The sequence below is a fragment of the Hyperolius riggenbachi genome, chromosome 5 (assembly GCF_040937935.1).
Source record: "Hyperolius riggenbachi isolate aHypRig1 chromosome 5, aHypRig1.pri, whole genome shotgun sequence".
NCBI lineage: Eukaryota > Metazoa > Chordata > Amphibia > Anura > Hyperoliidae > Hyperolius > Hyperolius riggenbachi.
In genome coordinates this window covers 157,995,282-158,023,144 of record NC_090650.1, presented here as the reverse complement: position 1 = coordinate 158,023,144, position 27,863 = coordinate 157,995,282, and the positions used below count along the sequence as shown (strand labels likewise).

Here is a 27,863-nt window from a genome sequence, read left to right as displayed (position 1 = left end):
ATGAACGAAACGCGAAATTACGCGTTGAAAATTACACTTACGGTATTTTCAATTACGATTTTAATGGCAATTACGCTACCGTAATTTCGCATCGTAATCGCAAATTTCGCATGCGTAATTTTAGTAATGCGAAATTACGAAAATTTCAGCTCAACTCTACTCAGAGCATCTGAAGGCCCGTGTCTCTGCTAACAGCTGTGAGAACTTTCAATACATGAGACCATTTATTACAGTTGTCATTTATTTTATTTATAGTCCAATAACAATTTAATGCCAGTTGGCTCCAGTAGCTTTAGAAGGGTTAAAAGTGCATAGTTAAAAATGTTCTCTACACATACTGTATAAAATCATGCTATTTGCAGATAATTTCATTCATTTAACTCTGAACAAAAATAGCTTAGCTTACAGTGTTAATGGTCTCTTATTATTGCATCATTTGTCAAGAAATCAAATGAAAATAAAAGTTATCACAGAAAGTTCATCCATATTTTCCTTCATTTCGGTTTATAGATTGTGGGTGTGTGACTCACAAACATTTAAAGAAAGGTGCAACAGATCATCAGAAGCAATGCTTTATATAGCAAATACCAATATTTCAAAATGGCCGCTGTTAATATGAGAAGTTCTGGAGCCTAAAGGAAACCATAGACCATATATAAAAAAGTTGTATACATACCTAGGGCTTCCTCCAGCCCCATGCGCACAGATCGCTCCCACGCCACCGCCCTCAGCCTTCTCCAGCTCCGGTATCGGGTCTAGTTACTTCTGCTAGTCGTGGCCAGTCTGCGCAAGAGAAGTGCGCTCTCTACGTATCTCTCAGGATGCCGCCGGAAGAGATACATAGAGAGCGCATTTCCTTTCCTCTTGCGCAGACTAGCCGTGAGTAGCAGAACTAACGGGACCCGATACTGGAGCTGCAGGCAGCGGAGGACAGCAGCGTGGGATCGATTCATGCTGAAGGGTTGCAAGAAGCCCCAGGTATGTATTATACTTTTTTTTATACAGTCTCTGGTACACTTTAAATCAAACGCTAATCTTTGAGATATGAAAAGCAGAGCAGTCCAGTTCACAGTCTGATGTTTGGAGAAATTCCTCTTGGTTCTCCAGATGGGAAAAAGGCTATATTGAGGTTTTCATCTTTCATGTTTTGCATTTGCTTCATTGCGTTCCACAGTGACTCCATTAGCTTTTGATGATAGCTCCTTCTTATTGCAGTCTTTTTCCATGTAAAATTCTGCTAGTATAGGGCAGTGCTCTGAAGCCACACCTCCCCATGACCAGTTGTCTGGAATCCAAGGATTTGTAAGGCCTTCTCTGACCACCAGAGAGTAACCTATAAGTGAAAAGATATATTTAGACATAGGAAAACACATTTTCTCATAATGACATCTATATCTACATTTTTACAGTCTGTGCAATAAAATGCATATATGTGAATTGACAAAAACTGACCCACATAGAAACAAAGAAAAATTCTTCACATGCGCTAAGAATCCACTGAGCATTGAATTGTCAAGTGTAAACTTTCTCTAAGGGAAATATTTGTCACTAAGGAGGACCTGTCTAATGCTAAGGGAAGGATCTGACACTAAGGAACCTACTAAAATTGTTGAGAAGAGAAAAATGTTCTCTTTCCATTCTCCGCTCTTAAAAATCTGACACATTTTTTTATTGGGGTTGATTCATCAAGCTGTGCTGCTAAAGCAAAGCAACTTAATGACAGGTGCGTGAACTCAGAGCACGCTATGCTGCGGTAGTGCAGCTAGCGTGCGCTGGTAACTTACACTCGCTCCTTCACTTCCTTCAAGTGATAGGCAGCCTTCTGGGCCAATCAAAGCGCTGGGATCAAGTCCATTGAAGCCACTGGACCCGCCGGGGCTCAGGGCAGGATCAGTGGAGTGGCTGTTACTTAAAAGGAGCGAGCGTAAGCTACCAGGGCATGCTAGCTGCACTACCGCAGCATAGCGTGCACTGAGCTCATGATCATGTTATTAAGCTGTGCTGCTTTAGCAGTGCAGCTTGATGAATCAACCCCTCTGAGATCTTTATAAACGTGGGAACCTGTACCGGTCAGACAACTTACTTTCATTGCAGGAGTGTAATGCTTATGCTACTTTTTAAACTGGCTACCTGCTGCAATAGTGGCAAAAAGGGTGTTAAACCACCATTTTCCACTATCTCCTATAGCAGAAAGGTTATACTGCGCTCCAATGGAAATCAATCCTTTCAATAGTCAGGGGATCGCAGCAAAAACAGCAGGTCACTTCACCTTAATCTACCAACAGTCACAATCGATTCACTGCACTTCCTTAGCCCTGTAACATTAATTAAAACACGCACATAGTGCACAGTATTGTCTAAAAAGACTACAATTTGCACCCTGTGCCTGCACTCCTGGGGGTAGTGCCTCCACCATATGAGGGAAACTGTGTCACTCTCCCTTCGTGAATGCACTTACCAGAAGCACATCTTGAATGCCAGCATATCACAATAATCCAGTAGTCAGCCAAGGAGGACCCAATTGTAAAAGCAGCATCCAACTTTAATGTGACACTTATGCAGCATAACAGCGGGTACATACGCTCCTTACCGTGGATATAATAGAGCCGCACGCACTGTGTCTCTCCTGCTCGTAGCTTCATGACTCTATCTCCTATAGAGATTGCCACTACAAGAGTGGCAGTCGTTAGGGATCCTAACTGCTGTTAAATAGTGGCAATTATGGGAAAAGTAATGACCTCACATTGCAATTTAGACATTTTGGGTCTGATGCAATTGTCAGACACGCCAGCGTGACACTGGTGAGTCTGATAATCAGGCAGCCATAACGTCACCTGATCCAATTGCATTTAGCCCTAGGCAGGGTGTTAAGAAACTTGCTTGGGGATATTATTGCCCAGCGAGTGCTTTACCCCCTATCCTATAACACTTCATGCTGCCGATCCAGGTATAACAAAGCACGTTAATGAAAAACCTAAAGGCATTAACATTTTAAGTATTGCTAAATTTTGAAATGCAGAGGTGCTAAACAGCAGCACCTAATGACTAATGTTGAGGCTTCACACAAAGGATTTGAAAAAGAAGAATGTCCAGAACCAGTGTAAATTTTAGGGCATGTTGCTACCAACTTTCCACATGCCATTTGGTAAGTAATGTTAGATCTTGTACACACAGGTTTGGATTTCAAGCTTAACCAGTTTTAGACATAGCTGATTGAAATCTACGCCATTTGGAGCGTCTTATCCCTGCCAGGGCGTAGATTTCAATCTCCAATTACCAGGCGCTCTAGCTGCAATTGCCGCTCCATTGGCGCTGCACTCAGCTGACAGCTAAGCTCCATACAATGATTAAACAGTTGTAATGTAGCATCAAATGTAGCTTGATGTGCTATGGTGCAAAATTCTGTCAACATATATGGCCCAGAGTTCTAGGGTCCTTAATGAACTTAAAGAGAACCTAAAGCAAGTGGGATATATAGGCTGCTATATTTATTTCCTTTTAAACAATGCATATTACCTGGCTGTCCTGCTGATCCTCTGCCTTTAATACTTTTATCCATAGGCCCTGAACAAGCATGCAGATCAGGTGCTCTGACTGCAGTCTGACTGGATTAGCTGCATGCTTGTTTCAGGTGAGTGATGCAGTCAAAGAGATCAGCAGGAATCTCAGGAAACTGGTATTGCTTAAAAGGAAATAAATATGGAAGCCTCACTTAAGGTTCCCTATAAGAGAGGTCGGCAGAATTCCCCCTACATGCAACTTGGAATGTATTTTTTAAAATATGGCTTACATTAGGTGGCAAAATTTTGCAGGTCATGCCGGGATCATATCATGAGAAAAGTGAGCTTACTGAGTGATTACTTAAGTAGCAACTGTTACATTAATGTACATGTGCCCACGGGGGAACCCTTTTTTATTATTAAATCCAGGTTTTGAGTTTATTATTCCACTGTTTGGGATATTAAATCTAAAGTTAAAAGTCTACAGGCATGTTGCCACGGATGTGATCTTAGACAAGGATCATACCTTGAACGAAAGGTAGCTCTCTGGAGAGGTATGATGATGAGCACTCCCCCACCAGAAGGTCATGCATGCGACAAACAACCTTGCCGTGGAAAAAGTATCTGTTACAAAAACTACATTAGGAAATGGTAATTGGGCTGATTGACAGACATGACTTGGCAAATGACATGGATATGTTTGTTTCTTTGCAACATGGAATGTTCTTAGACTTCACAGGGTAGGAGCACTAACTACTCTAATACTTGGTTCAAAGAAGCATAAAATGCAAATCACAAAACTTCAAAACAGCCAAGGGAATGAAGCTGGCATTTTCTGCTATGATAATGTTTTGTACAGTCGTACTGTTGGAACAGGATATGCTGAAGCTTGCAGTTATGAAAGCTATGATAGGTTTCCAAGGATCAAATGTAAGATTGTGTTCATGACATATCAGAGGGCAGCATAACATTAAATGTATGCATATAAATGAACATGCAATAACCAAAAAAGTAAACGATGCCAACAAAGACACATTTTACGATGGATTTAAAATTGTCCATGATTAACCACTTAAGGACTGCAGTCATAAAACGGGGAACTGAAGAGATAGGTATATGGAGGCTGCCATGTTTATTTCCTTTTAAGCAATACCAGCAACTGCCTGGCAGCCCTGCTGATCCTTCGCCTCCAATACTATTAGCCATAGCCCCTGAACAAGCATGCAGCAGATCAGGTGTTTCAGACTTTAAAGTCAGATCTGACAAGACTAGCTGCATGCTTGTTTCTGGTGTTATTCAGATACTACTGCAGAGAAATAGACAAACAGGGCTGCCAGGCAACTGGTATTGCTTAAAAGGAAATAAACATGGCAGCCTCCATATACCTCTCTCTTCAGTTCCTCTTTAAGGACCAGACACTTTTTTTCCATTCAGACCACTGCAGCTTTAACGGTTTATTGCTCGGTCATACAACCTACTATCTAAATGAATTTTACCTCCCTTTCTTGTCACTAATACAGCTATCTTTCGGCGCTATTTGATTGCTGCTGTGATTTTTAATTTTTATTATATTCATCAAAAAAATGAGTTTTTTAACTTTCTGTGTTGACATTTTTCAAATAAAGTAAAATTTCTACATACATTTTTGTCCAAATTTATTGTGCTACATGTCTTTGATAAAAAAAAAATCCAATAAGTGTATATTTATTGGTTTGGGTAAAAGTTATAGCATTTACAAACTATGGTGCAAAAGGTAAATTTTCCCATTTTGAAGCATCTCTGACTTCTCTGAACACCTGTCATGTTTCATGAGGTGCCAGAATTCCAGGATAGAATAAATACCCCCCAAATGACCTCATTTTGGAAAGAAGACATCCCAAAGTATTCACTAAGAGGCATGGTGAGTTCATAGAAGATTTTATTTTTGTCACAAGTTAGCTGAAAATGACACTTTGTAACAAAAAAAAAAAGTTTCCATTTCTGCTAACTTGTGACAAAAAAAAATTAAATCTGCCACGGACTCACCATGCCCCTCTCTGAATACTTTGGGATGTCTACTTTCCAAAATGGGGTCATTTGTGGGGTGTGTTTATTGTCCTGGCATTTTGGGGGGTGCTAAATTGTAAGCACCCCTGTAAAGCCTAAAGGTGCTCATAGTACTTTGGGCCCCTTAGCGCACCTAGGCTGCAAAAAAGTGTCACACATGTGGTATCACCGTACTCAGGAGAAATATTATAATGTGTTTCGAGGTGTATTTTTACACATACCCATGCTGGGTGGGAGAAATATCTCTGTAAATGAGATTTTTTTGATTATTTTTTTACACACAATTGTCCATTTACAGAGATATTTCTCCCACCCAGCATGGGTATGTGTAAAAATACACCCCAAAACACATTATACTACTTCTCCTGAGTACGGCGATACCACATGTGCGACACTTTTTTGCAGCCTAGGTGCGCTAAGGGGCCCAAAGTCCTATGAGTACCTTTAGGATTTCACAGGTCATTTTGATGCATTTGGTTTCTAGACTACTACTCACGGTTTAGGGCCCCTAAAATGCCAGGGCAGTTTAGGAACCACACAAGTGGCCCCATTTTAGAAAGAAGACACCCCAAGGTATTCCATTAGGAGTATGATGAGTTCATAGAAGATTTTATTTTTTGTCAGGGGGAATAGATGCAAGCAATGCACTAAGGAGGTGATTTTGTCTGAGGGCGATCTGAGGGTGTAGGTGGGTGATTGGGTGCCCGCAAGGGGCAGATGAGGGTCTGATCTGATGAGTATAATGGGTAGCAGTGACAGGTGGTGACAGGGTGATTGATAGGCGATCAGGGTGTAATTAGAGGGGAGAATAGATGCAAGCAATGCACTGGCGAGGTGATCAGGGGGGTGTCTGAGGGCGATCTGAGGGTGTGTGTGTGGGGGGGGGGGCGGGTGATTGGGTGCCTGCAAGGGGCAGATGAGGGTCTGATCTGATGGGTATGATGGGTAGCAGTTACAGGGGGTGATTGATGGGTGATCAGTGGGTGATCAGAGGGTGATTAGAGGAGAGAACAGATGTAAATAATGCACTGGTGAGGTGTTTAGGCGGGGTCTGAGGGTGATCTGAGGGTGTGGGCGGGTGTTATGATCACTTCTGCAGCATGTACTGCTGGCTGCAGTTGTACTGTAGCCAAGCAGTTTTTGATTTCTTTACTTGCATTTGCTCGCATAGTTTTGCTTGCACTCACACTAAGTGTTGATTCCATCTGCAGTCGCTCTGCGGTTCATGACAGTTTGGGATGCTCTTGTGAAATCAAACATTGTCTGTTGCAGTGGAGCTGCAATCCCTTCAGTTTTTGCATGTTTTGGTAGGTTGCGCTTATCGTGATCACCCGTGCTTAGCTAGCTCAGTCCTGTTTTTGCGAAGTAGCCCCTGCGTTCGTGATTAGCTACCTCGTTTCAGTCTGTCCTGTTTATGGGAGCTTGCTGTCACTGAGGCAGTGACTAGTTTAGCAAGCGTTCATTCTGTCTACCTGACCTGATCTTTCTGAGTTCTGGTTAATACGCTCAGCGCTACTTGCACTGAGCCACTATTGTTAAGTATTGTTTGTGGTTGCTTGGATCTACACCTGCTCTGTGCGCCACATCTCCTACTGGAGTCAGTCCTCTCCTCCACTAGTGCGTTCGCACTATTACTGGGGATATCCTGGTTCCTTGTGCTTGCGTGTGTGTCTCCTTCACGTCAGGATATGCATTACGTGCTGACTGTGGAGAATATACCACAGAGCGTGACATTATGATAGCCCCATTACAAATCCCCATTGTGGAGAAGACCTCCAGCAAATATGACACTGTTTATTATGGTTCCTGTTCCTTTAAGAGATTTGAGAAACTTAACTCTGAAACAGAAAATGAGTTTTTTTTCTGAATGTACTAGGTTCCTAGCCAATCCTGAATTCCAAGCCACTCCTGTTTGTACATGGGCATCCCAGATAGTTTATATCTTGTTTAAGGGGAAACTGTTTGAGTGGGCTTATGATGTTCTGAATCACACCAACTTGAAAGAGAGACCTCTTGAATTTCTAGCTTTTGTGATCCATAACTGGCTGAGCAAAACTAATTTGCCTTATCCTTTAAATGAGCTCCTGGTAGCTTGTCAATCAGCTGTTCCTTCAACTGCTTGCAAGAATAATCAGCAAGCAGATAGTTGCACTGATAGCTTTCCTTCATCTTTGAATAAATCACCTAAGGCAGCAAAGTCTAAAGTCTTGCATAAAACCAAACGTAAACGTTCCAGAAAACGTTTACAACCAGCAGAGTCGTTGTCCATAGCGATTGCACATCAGACCTGTAATGAGACTCTGCCATTAGCAGATAATGAAATTCGGTTACCATTCATGGGAGTTAAATGGACTTATGAAACTACTAATGAACTTTCATCGCTAGCCAGGAAGAATAAAGATTTTTGTTTAAATGAATTGTCTGAATATGATTATGAAGAAATATTACAGAGTATTGAGCAGATCAACTTATTTGTGCAGCAAGGGAAATTTGCATATACTATAGTTCAACACTTGTTACAGGTCTTGGAGATTCTTAGGAATAAGAAATCTGCCAATCGCCTGCTAAATGAACCTATCCATGTTCCTGTCCCAGCTCCACCTGTAAACTGTGTTCAGCCTGAATGTTCAGCTTTTGTTAAGTTTTTTATGGGACCCTCCATTTGAGAAATGGGAGATTGAAGCTCTGGTCTATGAATTGGAGAGTGATTCAAGTTCATTTTGTTATTTTTACAGTGCTAAGAGTGAAGCAGTATTGAATGCATGCATTGCGTCTGCTTATAATTTAATAAAAACTTGTGTGTGTAAATATGACTTTGTCGCTCAGTTGATCGATGTGTGGGAAATTATTTTGGATGAATTTTATGCGATTCAATCAGTTGATACCAGGGAAAGCACACTGTCAGTTGGAGATTGTTTGTCAGTTCCACTTCTTCTGTTCCTGAGGCCCCGCAATCCAGTCTGGTGACCTCAGAACCTCTATCTCTGAGTTTTCCAGTTTCACACTTGAACTTGACTCCAGATTTGCAAATTTGGCATTCTGACCCGCCTGCTTCAGCACCTTTGGCTGATTCAGTGAATGATTCAGAGCTCCTACTATGTGATAATGAAGTTTCTGAATCCTTGTCTTGTCCAGTGAATGTTCCTGTTATTTCACCCTGTACCATGGATAACTCAGTATTACTTCCCAGTAAGACGGAAGCTACTGATACTCCCTTAACCTTGCCCTGCCCACATTTCTCAGCAGAGGACCCAGAAGTCCTGCTGACTTCTGAGTCCAGTCTAGCTAGTACTCATGAGTCTTTGTTCAGTGAAACAGAAACCAAAGAATCATTGCCTGCTTCAGCAAACACCTCTGTAGAGTTAACCTGTGTTGATAAAGTTCGATCTCTGTCTGTTCTAGCAGACACCAATAGTTGCATTGCATCAGTTCCTGAGTCTCAGCAATCTTGTTTAGTAATCTTAGAACCCCAGCATCTGGATTTTTCAATTTCACAGTTGAAGAGCTGTGGTTCAGATTCGCAGGCACTGTATCCTGATTTTCCTGTTTCTTTGCCTTGCTCTAGTTCCACGAGTGGTTCAAAGCATCTGTCATGCGAACCTGAAATCATAGAATCATTGCCTTGTTCAGAAAATGTTCCAGTAGATTCGCCCTGTACCCAGGGCCGGATTTGTACTTCTTACCGCCCAAGGCCGACTATTACCAGCCGCCCCAACCGAAACCGTATCCTACCACCTCTCTCCATACACACCAATCCAAAAATTTTTGGGCCGATGGTGTCCACTATTGGGTCTAGTGCCGAGGTCTCCATGGCAACGTGAAGTGAATCAATCATGTCACACGGGAGAACTGGTCAATCAAGCGATCTACAGGTAATGGGCATGGTGGTAGCCTTCCACCACACACATAGTCAAAAGTGGCTCACAATTGGACATTGGGTGGGGTCAGCAACACGTAAAAGTGAGTCCTGTACCCACTGCTGTTTTCAGGGTAACAGTGCTGGCCAATCAATAATTAAGAAATGGGTACTGTGCAGGGGTCGAGTCCTGCGTGAACGCGGGTGAACGGCGTCCACCCACTTTTTCTTCAAAGTGAACGCCGTTCACCCTGGCTTGTGTGGAGGGGGGCAGAGCAGGGAAAGCGAGCTATAGGGACAGTGGGGATGGGCGGACATCTCCCCCCCCATCCCTCACCTTTGTGCTCCCCTTCCTGCCTCTCCCCTCCAGCGTTTTTAAGTGTCGGGCCGGCGGCGAAAGTGGGCGGAGACTTCCTGTGTTCCAGTCGCATGGGACGCTCTGCTCTGTGTGCGGCTAGTCTGGTCTTCTAGCCGCACACAGAGCGGAGCGTCCCATGCGACTGGAATGAGGTAAGTCTCCGCCCACTTTCGCCGCCGGGCCGACACTTAAAAACGCTGGAGGGGAGAGGCAGGAAGGGGAGCACAAAGGTGAGGGATAGGGGGGGGGGGGAGATGTCCGCCCATCCCCACTGTCCCTATAGCTCGCCTTCCCTGCTCTGCTCCCTCCGGGTGGGGGGCTGGGGGCACACCTGGCTACCTGGGCACATATACACCTGCCTACATGTACTGGGGACATATACACCTGCCTACATATACTGGGGACATATACACCTGCCTACATATACTGGGGACATATACACCTGCCTACATATACTGGGGACATACCCCTGCCTACATATACTGGGGACATATACACCTGCCTACATATACTGGGGACATATACACCTGCCTACATATACTGGGGACATACCCCTGCCTACATATACTGGGGACATATACACCTGCCTACATATACTGGGGACATATACACCTGCCTACATATACTGGGGACATACCCCTGCCTACATATACTGGGGACATATACACCTGCCTACATATACTGGGGACATATACACCTGCCTACATATACTGGGCATATATACCCCTGCCTACATATACTGGGGACATATACCCCTGCCTACATATACTGGGGACATATACCCCTGCCTACATATACTGGGGACATATACCCCTGCCTACATATACTGGGGACATATACCCCTGCCTACATATACTGGGGACATATACCCCTGCCTACATATACTGGGGACATATCCCACTGGCTACATATACTGGACACATATACCCCTGCCTACATATACTGGGGACATATACACCTGCCTACATATACTGGGGACATATACACCTGCCTACATATACTGGGGACATACCCCTGCCTACATATACTGGGGACATATACACCTGCCTACATATACTGGGGACATATACACCTGCCTACATATACTGGGGACATATACACCTGCCTACATATACTGGGGACATACCCCTGCCTACATATACTGGGGACATATACCCCTGCCTACATATACTGGGGACATATACACCTGCCTACATATACTGGGGACATATACACCTGCCTACATATACTGGGGACATACCCCTGCCTACATATACTGGGGACATATACCCCTGCCTACATATACTGGGGACATATACACCTGCCTACATATACTGGGGACATATACACCTGCCTACATATACTGGGCATATATACCCCTGCCTACATATACTGGGGACATATACACCTGCCTACATATACTGGGGACATATACCCCTGCCTACATATACTGGGGACATATACCCCTGCCTACATATACTGGGGACATATACCCCTGCCTACATATACTGGGGACATATCCCACTGGCTACATATACTGGGCACATATACCCCTGGCTACATATACTAGGCAACTATACCTCTGGCTACATATACTGGGGACTACTATACTCATGGCTACTTATACTGGGGACACCTGTAGACCTGGCTACCTGGGGGTACCTATTTTGGGGGAACTGCTGTCAGATTATCTGCATTTTTGTGGAATCGCTGTTATGTATTTTGGGGAACAGCTGCCAGATTATGTGTATGTTAGGGGAACGGCTGCTGCCAGATTACGTGTATTTTGGGGAACTGCTGCCAGATTGTGTATGTTTGGGGGACCACTACTGCCAGATTATGTCTTTCGGGTGTTACGTGTATTTTGGGTGATCCGCTGTCAGGTTTCGCGTATTTTGGGGAACTGCTTCCAAATTATGTGTATGTTGGTGGAACTGCTGCTGCCACATTGTCTATTTTGGGGGAACCACTTCCATATTATCTGTATTTTGGAGGAACTTCTACCAGATTATATGTCTTTTTGGTGAAATGCTGTCAGATTACATCAATTTTTGGGGGATACACTACGGCAGAGCTTAAACTTTCTTGGCAGACCTTTTACATCACTGCTAAGGTCATGTATATTTGGCCCCATCCATGACCACGCACACGGTGTGCTTGACCACGCCCATTTTTGGCGCGCCGCGCTTCGCGCGACGCAGAGGTTCTCCAGGTAAGTCCACTCGCTTCTTTTCCCAGGACTAGACCCCTGGTACTGTGAGAGGCTGCCTTCTGTATTCTGTACTATTTGCTGGTGCTGCCCCTGGTCCTTTCATCCCCCACACCAAGTGCGTGAGACCCGGCCTTCTGTAACTGCCTGCAGCTGCTGCTATGTCATTGGACAAGGTCTGGCTTTTTGCTAGTCACACACTGTTCACAAACGTTTGGTTAACGGACTGCAGCTGCCTGTAGCACAGCACAGGCAGATGCCAGCTGGTACTAATAGTGCAATTATCCTGACCACTTTCATTTGTTTGGACACTTGCAAATAATGCCCTGCAAATAATGCCCACTGTCTGCAGGCCGCCCCTTGTTTATCTGGTGCCCTAGGCCATGGCCTATGTGGCCTTGCCAGAAATCCGGCCATGCCTGTACCATGAATTACTCAGTAGTTCTGTCCAATGAAGCTCAGGTCACAGAATCATTATGCTGTTCAGCAGGTGCTTCCATTGTTTTGCCCTGCAATATGGACTGTTCAGTGATCCTGTCCAGTGAAGCTGAGGTCGCAGAGTCTTATGCTTCACCTAGTACTGTAGATGCTTCAAGATCTCGAGCAGAAGACTCAGAGACTCTGGTTACTTCAATTGGTGTTGCAGTAATATTCACTTGTTTAGCAGCTGTTTTTGGAATTAAAGTCCACTCTAGTAAAACTAAATCTAAGTCTGATCCTGCATTCTTTAGTGAGAGTCCAGTAGCTGTGAAGTCTAGTCATGACGATTTTTTTTTGCCCAGTCCTGGTTTCAGTCCTATCGTGACTGACTCTGAGGTCCGCAGTTCCTTGACATGCCCAGAAGCTTCTCTTGTGCCAGTGTGCCCAGATGTTCCTTCGTGTGCCAGAATGCCCAAGTGTATCTAATGTGTTAGCATGCTCAGATGCTTCCCTAGTGGAGACATGTTCTGATATTGCCAGTCTGCCTGCATGCCTAGAAATGGTTCTGGTCCCTGAAAGCCCTGATCTTGATGTTTGTCCGTGTAACCCTGACTCTGGAATTGCCCTAGGTTCCATAGGGGTTCTGGATAGTTCTCCATGTGAGCCTAAGGGGCGTTCTAACCTTTTGGGATCTCTATGGAGCTTCTGGGAGATCTGGGAGATCTCTGAGGAAACTTGTGCTGCTACCTTGGACTGGTTCAACAGTGGGTATTGTGTTGGTAAGGACAGTTCCGGTGGGCATTGCAAAGGGTTTGGCATTTATGGACAGTCCCTGGAAGGCGGTGGGTATTGCTCAGAGAGTTTCAGGGGGCTTGTTCCTGGAAATCATGGTTCTGATGGGTATCACACTGGGGCTTGTAGTACTGATGGGCATGGTTAGGTAGGTTCTGGTTCTGATGGGTCCAGTCTTGGGGTGACTGATTCTGGAATTTGGTCTTGTCGGGCTGTCCCGGCCATCATGAATTATCAGTCAGATTGTTTTACTGGGAATGTCAGTTTTGAAAGGCGTCTAGTATCCGCCTTTAAGGGGGGGGGGGGGGGGACAGTTATGATCACTTCTGCAGCATGTATTGCTGCCTGCAGTTGTACTGTAGCCAAGCAGTTTTTGATTTCTTTACATGCATTTGCTCGCATAGTTTTGCTTGCACTCACACTAAGTGTTGATTCCACCTGCAGTCGCTCTGCAGTTCATGACAGTTTGGGATGCTCTTGTGAACTCAAACATTGTCTGTTGCAGTGGAGCTACAATCCCTTTCATGCAGGTTGCATAGTTTTGTCTGCCTTTTCCTGCTGCCAGCTTGTGCCTGATTATCATTCACCTGTGGGGGAATCTGCATGTCTGCTCCCATTGGATGACCTCAGTATAAAGAGCTGCTTTCTGCAGTGCTCCACGGGCTATCATAGTTTCAGTCTCAGCCTGTTACTCTGGGCCCCTGTTCCTGTTCCTGATTCTCGTGTTATCCCGTGTGGACTGCACTGACTCTTGCGTAGGAGTCAGTGAGTCCTTCTAGTCCTGTTCTTGTTTATCAGCAGTTGTTACTTTGCTAGTCTTGCATCATATATTGGTTCATCGCCAATATATACGCATACTAGCATGTTTGTTATTTTCCTTGTATTCGTGTTACGTTAATATATCAGTGCTGCTGATATATACGTACTCAAACTGTTGATATCCTGTGTTCAGTCAGTCAGTTTTTGCACGATTCGGTAAGTTGCGCTTATCGTGATCACCCGTGCTTAGCTAGCTCAGTCCTGTTTTTGCGAAGTAGGTCATCGCTGCGTTCGCGATTGGCTACCTCGTTTCAGTCTGTCCTGTTTATGGGCGCTTGCTGTCACTGAGGCAGTGACTAGTTTAGCAAGCGTTCATTCTGTCTACTTGTCTTGATTTTTCTGAGTTCTGGTTAATACGCTCAGCGCTACTTGCACTGAGCCACTATTGTTAAGTATTGTTTGTGGTTGCTCAGATCTACGCCTGCTCTGTGCGCCACATCTCCTACTGGAGTCAGTCCTCTCCTTCACTATTGCATTCACACTATAACTGGGGATATCCTGGTTCCTTGTGCTTGCGTGTGTCTCCTTCACGTCAGGATATGCATTACGTGCTGACTGTGGAGAATATATCACCGAGCGTGACAACGGGTGTTTGGATGCCTGCAAGGGGCAGATTAGGGTCTGATCTGATGGGTAGCAGTGACAGGTGGTGACAGGGGGTGACGGGGTGATTGATAGGTGATCAGGGTGTGATTAGAGGTGAGAATAGATGCAAGCAATGCACTGGCGAGGTGATCGGGGGGGGGGGTGTCTGAGGGCGATCTGAGGGTGTGGGCGGGTGATTGGGTGCCCGCAAGCGGCAGATGAGGGTCTGATCTGATGGGTATGATGGGTAGCAGTGACAGGGGGTGATTGATGGGTGATCAGTGCGTGATTAGAGGGGAGAACAGATAAAGACAAAGACAAAACACTTATATAGTGCTTTTCTCCTGGTGGACTCAAAGGGCCAAACAGATGTAAATAATGCACTGGGGAGGTGTTCAGGCGGGGTCTGAGGGTAATCTGAGGGTGTGGGCGGGTGATCAGGTGCCCGCAAGGGGCAGATTAGGGTCTGATCTTATGTGACAGGGGGTGACGGGGTGATTGATAGGTGATCAGGGTGTGATTAGAGGGGAGAATAGATGCAAGCAATGCACTGGCGAGGTGATCGGGGGGGGGGGGGGTCTGAGGGCGATCTGAGGGTGTGGGTGGGTGATTGGGTGCCCGCAAGGGGCAGATGAGGGTCTGATATGATGGGTAGCAGTGACGGGGGTGATTGATGGGTTATTAGTGGGTGATTAGAGGGGAGAACAGATGTAAATAATGCACTGGGGAGGTGATGGGGGGGGGGGGGGTCTGTGGGCAATCTGAGGGTGTGGGCGGGTGTTTGGGTGCCTGCAAGGGGCAGATTAGGGTCTGATCTGATGGGTAGCAGTGACAGGTGGTGACGGGGTGATTCATAGGTGATCAGCGTGTGATTAGAGGGGAGAATAGATGCAAGCAATGCACTGGCGAGATGATCGGGGGGTCTGAGGGCGATCTGAGGGTGTGGGCGGGTAATTGGGTGCCCGCAAGGGGCAGATTAGGGTCTGATCTGACGGGTAGCAGTGACAGGTGATGACAGTGGGTGATTGATGGGTGATCAGTGGGTGATTAGAGGGGAGAACAGATGTAAACAATGCACTTGGGAGGTGATCTGAGGGCGGGTCTGTGGGTGATCTGAGGGTGTGGGCGGGTGATCAGGTGCCCGCAAGGGGCAGGTTAGGGTCTGAGCTGATGGGTGGCAGTGACAGGTGGTGACAGGGGGTGATTGACAGGTGATCAATGGGTGATTACAAGGGAGGTTAGATGTATACAGTACACAGGGGAGGGGGGGTCTGGGAGAGGGGTCTGGGGAGTGTGTGGAGGGTGTGTGTGTGTGTGTGGGGGGGTGATCAGGAGCTGCCAAGGGGGCAGTTTAGGACCTAATCTAAAAAATAGCATTGACAGATAGTGACAGGGAGTGATTGATGGGTGATTAGGGGGGTGATTGGGTGCAAACAGGGGTATGAGGGGGTGATCAGGGGGGTCTGAGGGGTGCTGTGGGCGATCAGGGGGCAGGGGGGGCAAGATCAGTGTGTGTGTGTGCTTACCAGGGGGGCTGCCTCCTGCCCTGGTGGTCCCTCGATCACTGGGACCCCCAGGGCTGGAGGCAGCCTGTATAATACGCTTTGTATACATTACAAAGTGTATTATACGCTTTCTATGCGGCAGATTGGGGGGTTAACAACCCGCCGGCACTGCTAATTGGCCGGCGGGTTGACGTCGCGGGTGGGTAGAGCCTAATGCCGGCGATTGCACCCGCAATCCCCTCGTCCAGGACCCGACGCCCTGAATTTAGGAATGGGGGGGGGGGGTCTCCAGATTGTGGAAATATACTTTGAGATGTCAATTATACTGCAAGGATCACAACAAGCAATGAAATGAACCATATAAAATGAAGCCTATGCACATTAATGGCAATGTCTCAGCTAATTGTTGTTGTGATGATTTTGCTTTTTCATATGTGAATATAAGTTAATTAATTTTCACAGTTTTACATCAGCTTTTAAATAGTAACATTACAAATTACAGTGTGTTTCCTTTCCATAAATACCATTAGTTAAAAATAGTTTCTGTAGATGCAGCATATACATTTGACAGTATTATTAGGGGAAACAGTAAATTCGGGCGCCTGAGGCTAGTGGACAAATCGGGCGCCGCCATTCACTCCTATAATAAATATCGTTTAATGGGCACCCGATAGGAAAAAAGGGCGCCGGAGAAAAATAACGTTTTAAAAGCGGCGCCCGGAGACTTAATGTTTTATTACTGTTTCTCATGATTACACATTATTTAATGATTTATACATTTTTAAATTTTATTTTTAAACGAAAAACAGTACAATATTTTTTTCAAACATTATTTTTAAACGAAAAAACCAACAGGGGGGTCTTAGGTTTAGGCACCAACAGGGGGGTCTTAGGTTTAGGCACCAACAGGGGGTCTTAGGTTTAGGCACCAAAAGGGGGGTCTTAGGTTTAGGCACCAACAGGGGGGTCTTAGGTTTAGGCACCAACAGGGGGTCTTAGGTTTAGGCACCAACAGGGGGTTTTAGGTTTAGGCACCAACAGGGGGGTCTTAGGTTTAGGCACTAACAGGGGGGTCTTAGGTTTAGGCACTAACAGGGGGGTCTAGGGGTTAGGGGTAGGTACAGGGAGGGTTACTTAGGCACCAACAGGGGGGGTCTTAGGTTTAGGCATCAACAGGGGGGTCTAGGGGTTAGGGGTAGGTACAGGGAGGGTTACTTAGTAATTTTTTTTTTAAACGTTATTACACGTTTCACTATTTAAACGAAAGATTAACGTTTTTACAATTGCCGATTTAATGCACATTATTTAATGATTTATAACTTTAAAAAACATTAATTTTAAACGAAAAACAGTACAATATTTTTTTTAAACGTTATCCATGCTTATCGTTAAAAACCCGGCGCCCTTTTTTCCCAGCGCCCCTTTTTAACGTACGCATTATTAGGAGCTCTTTCACAGAAGGCAACCAGTATTTTTGGTGTGACAGTACAAAGTGGCACTTAAAATAGAGGTGGGGATCCAGTGTTCCTTTCAAGAGGACAAACTAATATAGAAGCAGTAGAACTGCAATACAAATTAATTATCCATTGGATCTTGATGAAAATCACAGTTTACTTGATAACAGTCAAGCTCTGTTTCTGGAACACATTTACAAAACATATTAGAGGTATAAACTGGTTTATTTTTTACTAAATGGGAATATTAATTTAAACTGAATTATTATGTAATGTAACATATTTTTATGAAACAATGCATTTACATGATGTGTTATTGTCCTGTTGAATGGTGTGATTATTTTAGTGTTTTCTAGCAAAATATATAAAACAGCAATCTTTACTGGTTTCTCAAATTCTCTCTCTTCTATCATTTGAGAAATGACTTCTGGCAATGTGTCTGTGGGCAAATAGTGTCAAAGGTATTTACCATTATCACTTTTTGCCCTTTTTTTTCCCCCAGAGCCGCTATATGTGCTACCTGAGAGCTACTGTTTTGTCCCCTGTTTTATTGCCTGATGAAGCGGGCTTGGTCCTGCGAAACGCGTTGCATCTATTGGGGTACTAATAAAGTGTTTATTTATGTCAGACAAGTAGTCTAGTCTGCTTTCGGAGGTAAGTCCACCACTGCCTCCCCAGCATATTTTAAAACTTTTAATTGTTGTTTTTATTCTGCTGGCGCCTCTGTTCATCAAAGTCTTGGATAACCTATTCAGACTGCACCATGTGTAATCAGCAGAGGAAGTGACACCAAGCTCCAGGCTAATGGAGATTGGAGTAAGGCTATGCAAATATAGACCAGGTTAGTGCCTGATGTACTTCTCCCTCTTGCTCTTCTCCCTTCTTGCTGTTTAGTGATGGGCTGATAATGGAGTTCAGAAACCACCAGGACCATGTGGTGATCGCCATAACATCCCTCTATTCACAGCTTGGCAAAAATGCCCCATGCATCCCTCCCCCCCCATCCCAGATAGTGTGTCCATCATGCTACCGATCCCTCACTCCCCACAGCAAACATGGCCAGATTAACAAACCCCCCCCCCCCCCCCCAGCATGTGGCCAGCATAACAATCATTAATCCCTTCCCCCAATCCTGATCCCATAGTAAATTTGTCCCATAAAAATCCTTCCAACTAACAATAAAAAGTGTGTCCAGCAGTACAGTACCCTTCCCTCGACCCCATAGCAAACAAGGCCAGAAACAACCACCCCCATAGCAAGGTGTGGCAAGTATAACGATTGCTAATCCTAACTCCTCTCTCCCCCTATAGCGCGTGGGTTTATAATGACCCCTTCCCAACCCCATTCTCAAAAAAATGTCAGTAACAAGTAATATTACTACGAAAAAAGTGTTATTGGTTTTGTTTAGCCTGGTGAGGTTGGAGGTTCATGAGGTAAGAGAGGGGTGACTCCATTAGTTTCTGCATCGGGTGACACCAACCCTAGTGACGCCTCTGCCTAGATTAACTTCTGCTCTGTAGCACCGTCTAATTTTTTTTGCATGATAATGCCTTACATAACACAGCAGAAATGTTGCAGAGAACATTAAAACATTTGCAGAATGTTCATCCCTGACTGGTTGTAAATAACAATTCCTGAAACTGATGTATACGCAGGGCGGACTGGGCCGGCGGAAGCTCCGGATTTTGCCCGGTAGGCCTTTTAAATACGTTGTCTCCAGGGCCCCGAGCACTGCAGGAGGGGGCACAGCGCAGGAAGGAGGAGCAGCGGCGGGCACAGAGCAGCGGGGAGGGGGGGCAGTCTCCCCATCCTCACCTGCCCCCCCCTTCCACGCTCCCCCCTCCAGACCAGAATGTAGCGCAGGCAGAGGCAGCGAGCGGGTAACAAGGACTCCAGGTGCCTTCTCATTGAAGTTGTTCCTACATGGATGCTGGTCGACCCGCGACTAATTAATTGGTGACACAGGATGCAGACGGCATTGGTTCTGTCTGCATCAGTCTCACATAAATATATCCACACTAAAGAGACAACCACTAGAAGTCACTGAGCCCGGTGTCTGGCTGACCCCATGTGATGCCACATTCTGCTGTTTGCCTTCTGTCCCCTGTAACCTCTCCCTGTTTCTTACCCTTTACTTCACTCTACAAAGCTCTGTCTCTCCCTATGAACTATCCCCTTCTTTTTCCTTTACAGTTTTAAGCTCACAGTAGGCCTGAGCAGCAAAGACATTACTCCTTGTGATGACCGGGGGACTATTCTCTGAGTGCCAGCCTTGCTCCTCACCTTCATCATGCATGTCACTTTTTGTTTGTCAGTGTCCAGGGAAAGAGCTCTTCTGAGTAATCTGAGTCATTTGGAGTGGCTGTGGTGGAGGAGGTGGTGTTGCGGTTGACTACAGCAGAAGAAGATGAGGAGGATGCAGGAACGTTGACAGCAGAAGATGAGGTAGAGGAGGTGGAATGCTGAGTGAGTCAGTAAACCACCAGCAAACCACCTCCAATATGTTTCTTTTGCAGAAGATCACATCTGCCGCGGTCCAGGTCCGCACCACAATGACCTCTAGCACCTCTCCGCTTTGGCCTGCCTCTGCTTGTCATGTTTGTAATAGCGAGTGAAAGCACAAATAACACACAGTAACACTGGAACACTGCATGGTAATCACACAGACAGTGACCAGCAAAGGATATTGTCACAAATGTCGGTGACACTAATGACACAGACAGTGACCAGGAAAGGCAGTAGCTCTAGCTTCATATTTTTTGGGAGGAACAAAGGGGATATAAAGGCAGGTTGGTGAAGCCCATTTGGGTGATTCAAATCGAAATTTATAAGAAAAGCTTTAGATATTGTTTGCCTAACTCAGGTAAAAATGAAGGCTAACTAGCTTAGCAATGATAGGAACAAAATGTAAATATCACAAACAGGGCCGGCACTACAATGCAGGCAAGGGGGCAATTGCCCCTGGGCCCCAGAGTCCATAGGGGCCCCCAGGCAAGTTGATTTGTTCAGCCGCAAGTTTGCGGCATGTGTTGTGCGGGTAAGAGAGGTTAGGCAGCGGCAGGAAGGGAAAGGAGGCAGGAGCTCCCTAAGTGCTCTCCTTCCAATATGCTGTGTGGTGTGACAGCACAACAGAAGGGCCCCAAGGTTACAACTCACCTGTCAGCATTGTCGGGAAGTCCAGAAAGTCTTTTCCACTTCATTCAGTCACAGCGTCTCTTCTCTGCTGCCCTCTAGTGGCGCCTCTCAGAACTGTACCACTGGAGGAGTCAGAGAAGAGATGCTGTGACTGTGTGAAGTGGAGAAGACTTTCTGGACTTCCCGAAGATGCTGACAGGAGAGTAGTACCCTTGGTCCTTCTGTTGTGATGCCCACCGTACTGCATATGGGGGGGAAGGAAACGTAATCCTGGGGGACATATCTAGCTATTTCTATTGGGGGAAGTGGTCTACGCTACCTAATCATGTGAGGGGGGGGCACATCTGGCTACCTCTACTGGAGGAGGGAGGCTACCTATTTATGGGGGACATATCTAGCTATCTATACTGGGGGGGGGCTACCTAATCATGGGGGCACATCTAGCTATCTATTCTGTGAGGGGGGGCTACCTAATCCTGGGGACACTTCTGGCCATCTATACTATGGGGAGACTACCTAAGACTGGGGAGCACAGCTGGCCATTCAGTCTGATGGAGATGGGGCGGGGGTCCATAAGTGGTCGGGGAAGGGAGGGGGTCAAGGGGCCCTCCAAGTTACTTTTAATTGCTGTAAAGATATTTTTTTTTATAAAAGATGACAAAATATATCTTGCAAGAAAACTCAGGGGGAAAGTTCAGTGAATCAGGACTATCCATTTTTATATCCTAATACTGTATGCTTGTTCACTGGTAGAATAAAAGAAAGAAACTCCCCAATAACACAGAAGGAGCTATTAAAGTAGGCATACACAGTAACAAACAGTATCTAATGCAGTATAGCAGTAACCAGGTAAATAATCACTAAGGAAATTTACTTGGTCTATAATGAACTTCAAAGTGTATGCCTAGTTTTGTTTTGATTGTGGGGTATTTTAATGGCTGACACATATATACAGTAGGTAGTCCATGTATGCATAATGCATCTAATTTAACAAATAATGGCCTGACCTGTAAACACTTTCTTCAAGCTCTTACTGGTCCATATATTATCCAGGCATTTATTTCCTTGAGGAGACTTGGTGCTGATATTTGTAAATGTATTTGCTGGAATCAGGTTGTGGAACTTTTCTTTCCTCAAAAAATCAAAGTTACTGCTGTCTGGTGGCTGGCTGAATCCTCCCAGAATGACCACATCCTTTTCACCTGAAATGTATAGCACAAAGAAAAGTTGTGTTTCAATCCACTGTCATCAGCAATCAGCAATGAATGAAAACTATTGGAAAAACACTGAAACACACAGATGTATTCACTGCTTTTGTGAGTTTGTCCCGTAATCTGATATAATTTTTTTTAATACATTGCTATATTGCTGCATAGGTTGTTGTGTTTTAGTAATAGATGCTGTTCAGAACTAACAGTCAGTAATGCTTGCCTGCAAAGGAGATGAAGAGTGTTGCATTGTACAGGGTGGTACACGAAATACCGATCCAGATCCTGTGCAGCAGTTGGTGTATCAACAATTGGATTTGAAGATGCTGGCTAGGAATTCTTTTTTCTTGGCAATCCTGTCTGGGTCCCCAAGCCCTCCATAATAAATATACAACACCCTTTCCCCTTAGACAACCTTTTTACATACAAAATCCTACTGAAATTATGATGATGTCACCATTATTCTGCCATAATATGCAGTGGCGTAGCTAAGGAGCGGTGGGCCCCGATGCAAGTTTTACAATGGGGCCCCCCCAAGCACTCTATACGTAACAATTGATACGGCGCATCAAAACCTGCCAAGGGCGACTACAGTGTCAGAGGTGCAAGAAAAGGATGGGAAACAGTTTGTTAAGGATTACCACTATTCAAAGTATCTATTGAAGTTATTATTATGAGCACAGGACCAATAGAGAGCTAATACTGTAGTTGAGGGAGGGCCCTTTGGGGCCCCTCTGGCCCAAGGGCCCCGATGCGGTCGCTACCTCTGCAACCCCTATTGCTACGCCCCTGATAATATGATTGCAATGGCATTTCACAGTGTCTTCTGAGAAGGACATTGCATACACTTCACTCATTCCTTTTCTTAGGAGAAAATGGAAGGGGTGTGTTTGCTGTCTGTCTCCCATATGGGTGCATGGCTGATAGCATAAGACACTAGTATGTTATGTTGGAAACCTAGGGATGTGTCCTAAGGGTTGTGGCATAAGGAAAGTCTGGCCTGCCACTAAATCTCATGATTGTATCTCCATCCACTTTAAACATATACAGGATCTTCTAAAAAAAATTAGCATATTGTGATAAAGTTCATTATTTTCTGTAATGTACTGATAAACATTAGACTTTCATATATTTTAGATTGAAATACACACAACTGAAGTAGTTCAAGCCTTTTATTATTTTAATATTGATGATTTTGGCATACAGCTCATGAAAACCCAAATTTCCTATCTCAAAAAATTTGCATATTTCATCCAACCAATAAAAGAAAAGTTTTTTTAAAACAAAAAAAGTCAACCTTCAAATAATTATGTTCAGTTATGCACTCAATACTTGGTCGGGAATCCTTTTGCAGAAATGACTGCTTCAATGCGGCGTGGCATGGAGGCAATCAGCCTGTGGCACTGCACAGGTGTTATGGAGGCCCAGGATGCTTCGATAGCGGCCTTAAGCTCATCCAGAGTGTTGGGTCTTGCGTCTCTCAACTCTCTCTTCACAATATCCCACAGATTCTCTATGGGGTTCAGGTCAGGAGAGTTGGCAGGCCAATTGAGCACAGTAATACCATGGTCAGTAAACCATTTACCAGTGGTTTTGGCACTGTGAGCAGGTGGCAGGTCGTGCTGAAAAATGAAATCTTTATCTCCATATTGCTTTTCAGCAGATGGAAGCATGAAGTGCTCCAAAATCTCCTGATAGCTAGCTGCATTGACCCTGCCCTTGATAAAACACAGTGAACCAACACCAGCAGCTGACATGGCACCCCAGACCATCACTGACTGTGGGTACTTGACACTGGACTTCAGGCGTTTTGGCATTTCCCTCTCCCCAGTCTTCCTTAAGACTCTGGCACCTTGATTTCCGAATGACATGTAAAAGTTGCTTTCATCCAAAAAAAATACTTTGGACCACTGAGCAACAGTCCAGTGCTGCTTCTTTGTAGCTCAGGTCAGGCACTTCTGCTGCTGTTTCTGGTTCAAAAGTGGGTTCATGCTTCCATCTGCTGAAAAGCTTTATGGAGATGAAGATTTCATTTTTCAGCACGACCTGCCACCTGCTCACAGTGCCAAAACCACTGGTAAATGGTTTACTGACCATGGTATTACTGTGCTCAATTGGCCTGCCAACTCTCCTGACCTGAACCCCATAGAGAATCTGTGGGATATTGTGAAGAGAAAGTTGAGAGATGCAAGATCCAACACTCTGGATGAGCTTAAGGCCGCTATCGAAGCATCCTGGGCCTCCATAACACCTGAGCAGTGCAACAGGCTGATTGCCTCCATGCCACGCCGCATTGAAGCAGTCATTTCTGCAAAAGGATTCCCGACCAAGTATTGAGTGCATAACTGAACATAATTATTTGAAGGTTGACTTTTTTTGTTTTAAAAACACTTTTCTTTTATTGGTCGGATGAAATATGCTAATTTTTTGAGATATGAAATTTGGGATTTCATGAGCTGCTTGCCAAAATCATCAATTTTAAAACAATAAAAGGCTTGAACTACTTCAGTTGTGTGTATTTAAATCTAAACTATATGAAGGTCTAATGTTTATCAGTACAATACAGAAAATAATGAACTTTATCACAATATGCTAATTTTTTGAGAAGATCCTGTATATGACACTCTTCCGCCAAGTACCCGCACACCCACACACCAATCTTCTTTTCACATACAAAATGACCCCAATTTCCAATTATGTTGTCACACTGGGAAATCACAGTTCCTTGTTATCTCTATTGGCTAAAACTGGGTGGGGTTGAAGGGAACTTGTGTACCTGCCTACGAGCCCTTTTCTGATTTGATTCTGATCGCTTGTGGATTGCAAAACTGCTAGGTCAAGTCATACTGATGGAATCTGTAGCAACTGTTTTCCTGAGTGCAGTGCATTTGCAATGCTATTTTTTCTGATCGCAATCACCGTCCAACTACATTTTTGGTGCACTTCAGCTCCTATATATTGACCTATTGCTGCTATGCGATTTTCTTGCAATGTGGCAATTCAAATTATTTCTCCACCCATTTGAAATCCCGCACCTCTAAGTGAAGAATGTCAAAACTCTGCTCAAAGTGTCTTTTTGTGCCCACCATTATTTTCTAGCACTGCTTAAAGGGTTACTTAAGTGAAAATAAAAAAAATCCTTTTATTTTACCTAGGGCTTCTGGCAGCCCCCTGGAGTCATCCTGTGCCCGTCCGAGTACCCGCGGCAAGCAGCAGTGACTCCCCCAAAGCTGGCCAGTCGCTGCCAGTCGACAGCTACTGTGCATGGACGGTCTGACCTGCGTGCACCCTAATCATGCTCCCGTCGGCGTCCAACTGTGGCTGCGCGGCCGTGCTCGCTCCCGTCTACATCATCAAAAGCTTACTGCGCAGGCACAGTACAAGAAAACTGCGTGCTGCGCATGCGCAGTAAGCTTCTGATGACGCGAACGGCAACGCGCATTATTCGTCTATGACACAGACGATTAATGCCCGATGCCAGCGGCGGGGAACGGCGCATCGGAGGAGGACCGCGTGGGACATTTTTGCTACAGGGGGCTGATAGAAGCCCCAGGTAAGTGGCAGTTTTTCTCTTTAGCAAACCCCCACAGAACCCCTTTAAGAAAAAAAGTTATCTGCCATGATGTTGAACTTCTAGGGACCAGCATGAGAGAGTGTGACAATGATAACACCAAATTTAACATACCTTGTAACACTAGTGAGTAATATGACCCTGGGGAGGGAGAATGCCTAATTGGACAGAATTTTGACATTCTTCACTTAGGGGTGTACTCATTTTTGTTGCCAGCAGCACAAAAATGTGAGAAGTGTACTCACTTTTGTCAGATACCGTATATGCAAATCCTGATACATTATTTAATTGCAGATATATAGCTTGCACCCATGGCAATTCAAAGATATAATAGAGCAGTTTTGGTACTGCCAACTTATTTCATAGACACAAACCCTGCACTTATTCTAACTACAGACAACTGCATGACTGCATTATATACCAGAAGCTGAGTGTATTAACCACTTCAGGTTCCAGGGTTTCTACCCCTTAAACAAACTCTGTGACTAAAAAAAGTTCCCCTAGGGGGTACTTATCTCGGGAGGGGGAAGCCTCTGGATCCTTACAAGACTTCCCCCATCCTCCTCTGTCCCACGGTGGTCTCACTGGGCCCCTCGTAAGCCACAGCTGACAATTTGTCAGGCTGTGGCTGGCTGTGACGCAGGCGCAGTAGCGCATGCAATATTTACCTTCCCCTGCTCCAGCGGAGGCTCTTTGCTTGGGATCAGGCAAAAATAGCTGATCCCAGTTGGAACCACTCTACTGCGTAGGCGAAATAGGTCTGTGCCTGCGCAGTAGAGTATTTCCGCCTGATTCCAAGCCACGAACCCCTACTGCGTCTGCACTTAAGCCTGGAAGGTAAATATTTACATGGCCACTGTTCAGGGTGGCCAAGCGAGACCACCGCAGGATGAAGCAAGACGGGGGAAGCCGCTGGATCCTCCTGAGGTAAGTACCCCCCAGGGTAACAGATTCTATTGAAAGAGAATCTGTGCTCTAAAATTCTTACAATAAAAAGCATACCATTCTATTCATTATGTTCTCCTGGGCCCCTCTTTGCTGTGTCTGCCACTCCCTGCTGCAATCCTTGCTTGTAATTGCCAGTTTTAAAAACACACGATTGGTTCGCACGATGGCCAGGGGCCCCGGCCCTCTCTCACTGGCCGGGGCCCCAAGGCCAATGCGCGACACCTGGAGGGGAGTGCAGGTGGGCCTGGACCTCTCACACCCAGGCTCTGGACCTCTCACATCCAGAAAACCACCAACACTGCCTCCATACTGAATGCTAAATTCGACACACACAAGCAATAGAACACAGCAATACATGCATGCAGCTACATTTGAGTCGTCAGCAGGTGCTCGTCAGCCAATCAGGATGCACTGTCATACCCCTTTACCTGCCATACCACATCTAGCAGCCATTAGCATTCAGGTGGGAGGCTTCAGTTGGACGCAAATCGCAAGATTGCGTCGCTAGCAGGACCGCCCCGTGCAGGCATCCCTCCCACAGGGGTCCCTCCCTAACCGCTCACCTGTCCGCCATGTCCTAGAGCTGAAAAAAAATGTTTAAAAACACACGATTGGTTCGCACGATGGCCAGGGGCCCCGGACCTCTCTCACTGGCCGGGGCCCCAAGGCCAATGCGCGACACCTGGAGGGGAGTGCAGGTGGGCCTGGACCCCTCACACCCAGGCAGTGTTGGTGGGTTTTCTGGATGTGAGAGGTCCAGAGCCTGGGTGTGAGAGGTCCAGGCCCACCTGCACTCCCCTCCAGGTGTTGCGCATTGGCCTTGGGGCCCCGGCCAGTGAGAGAGGTCCGGGGCCCCTGGCCATTGTGCGAATCAATCGTGTGTTTTTAAACTTTTTTTTCAGCTCTAGGACATGGCGGACAGGTGAGCGGTTAGGAAGGGACCCCTGTGGGAGGGATGCCTGCACGGGGTGGTCCTGCTAGCGACGCAATCTTGCGATTTGCGTCCAACTGAAGCCTCCCACCTGAATGCTAATGGCTGCTAGATGTGGTATGGCAGGTAAAGGGTGTATGACAGTGCATCCTGATTGGCTGACGAGCACCTGCTGACGACTCAAATGTAGCTGCATGCATGTATTGCTGTGTTCTATTGCTTGTGTGTGTCGAATTTAGCATTCAGTATGGAGGCAGTGTTGGTGGGTTTTCTGGATGTGAGAGGTCCAGAGCCTGGGTGTGAGAGGTCCAGGCCCACCTGCACTCCCCTCCAGGTGTCGCGCATTGGCCTTGGGGCCCCGGCCAGTGAGAGAGGTCCGGGGCCCCTGGCCATCGTGCGAACCAATCGTGTGTTTTTAAACGGTTTTTTTCAGCTCTAGGACATGGCGGACAGGTGAGCGGTTAGGGAGGGACCCCTGTGGGAGGGATGCCTGCACGGGGCGGTCCTGCTAGCGACGCAATCTTGCGATTTGCGTCCAACTGAAGCC

At 45.7% G+C, this 27,863-nt stretch overlaps 1 protein-coding gene across 1 annotated transcript in view; it reads right to left on the bottom strand.

Moving 5' to 3' along the window:
- Nucleotides 1–223: 223 nt before the first annotated feature.
- EEPD1 (endonuclease/exonuclease/phosphatase family domain containing 1) overlaps nucleotides 224–27,863 on the bottom strand; it is a 276,122-nt gene continuing 248,482 nt past the window's right edge. Inside the window, exons 6-7 of the mRNA XM_068236395.1 lie at nucleotides 21,666–21,860; nucleotides 224–1,333 (exon numbers count right to left, since the gene is read on the bottom strand). Of these exons, the coding sequence (XP_068092496.1) occupies nucleotides 1,134–1,333; nucleotides 21,666–21,860 (395 nt within the window). The 3' untranslated portion in view covers nucleotides 224–1,133. The remainder of the gene's footprint in view (nucleotides 1,334–21,665; nucleotides 21,861–27,863) is intronic.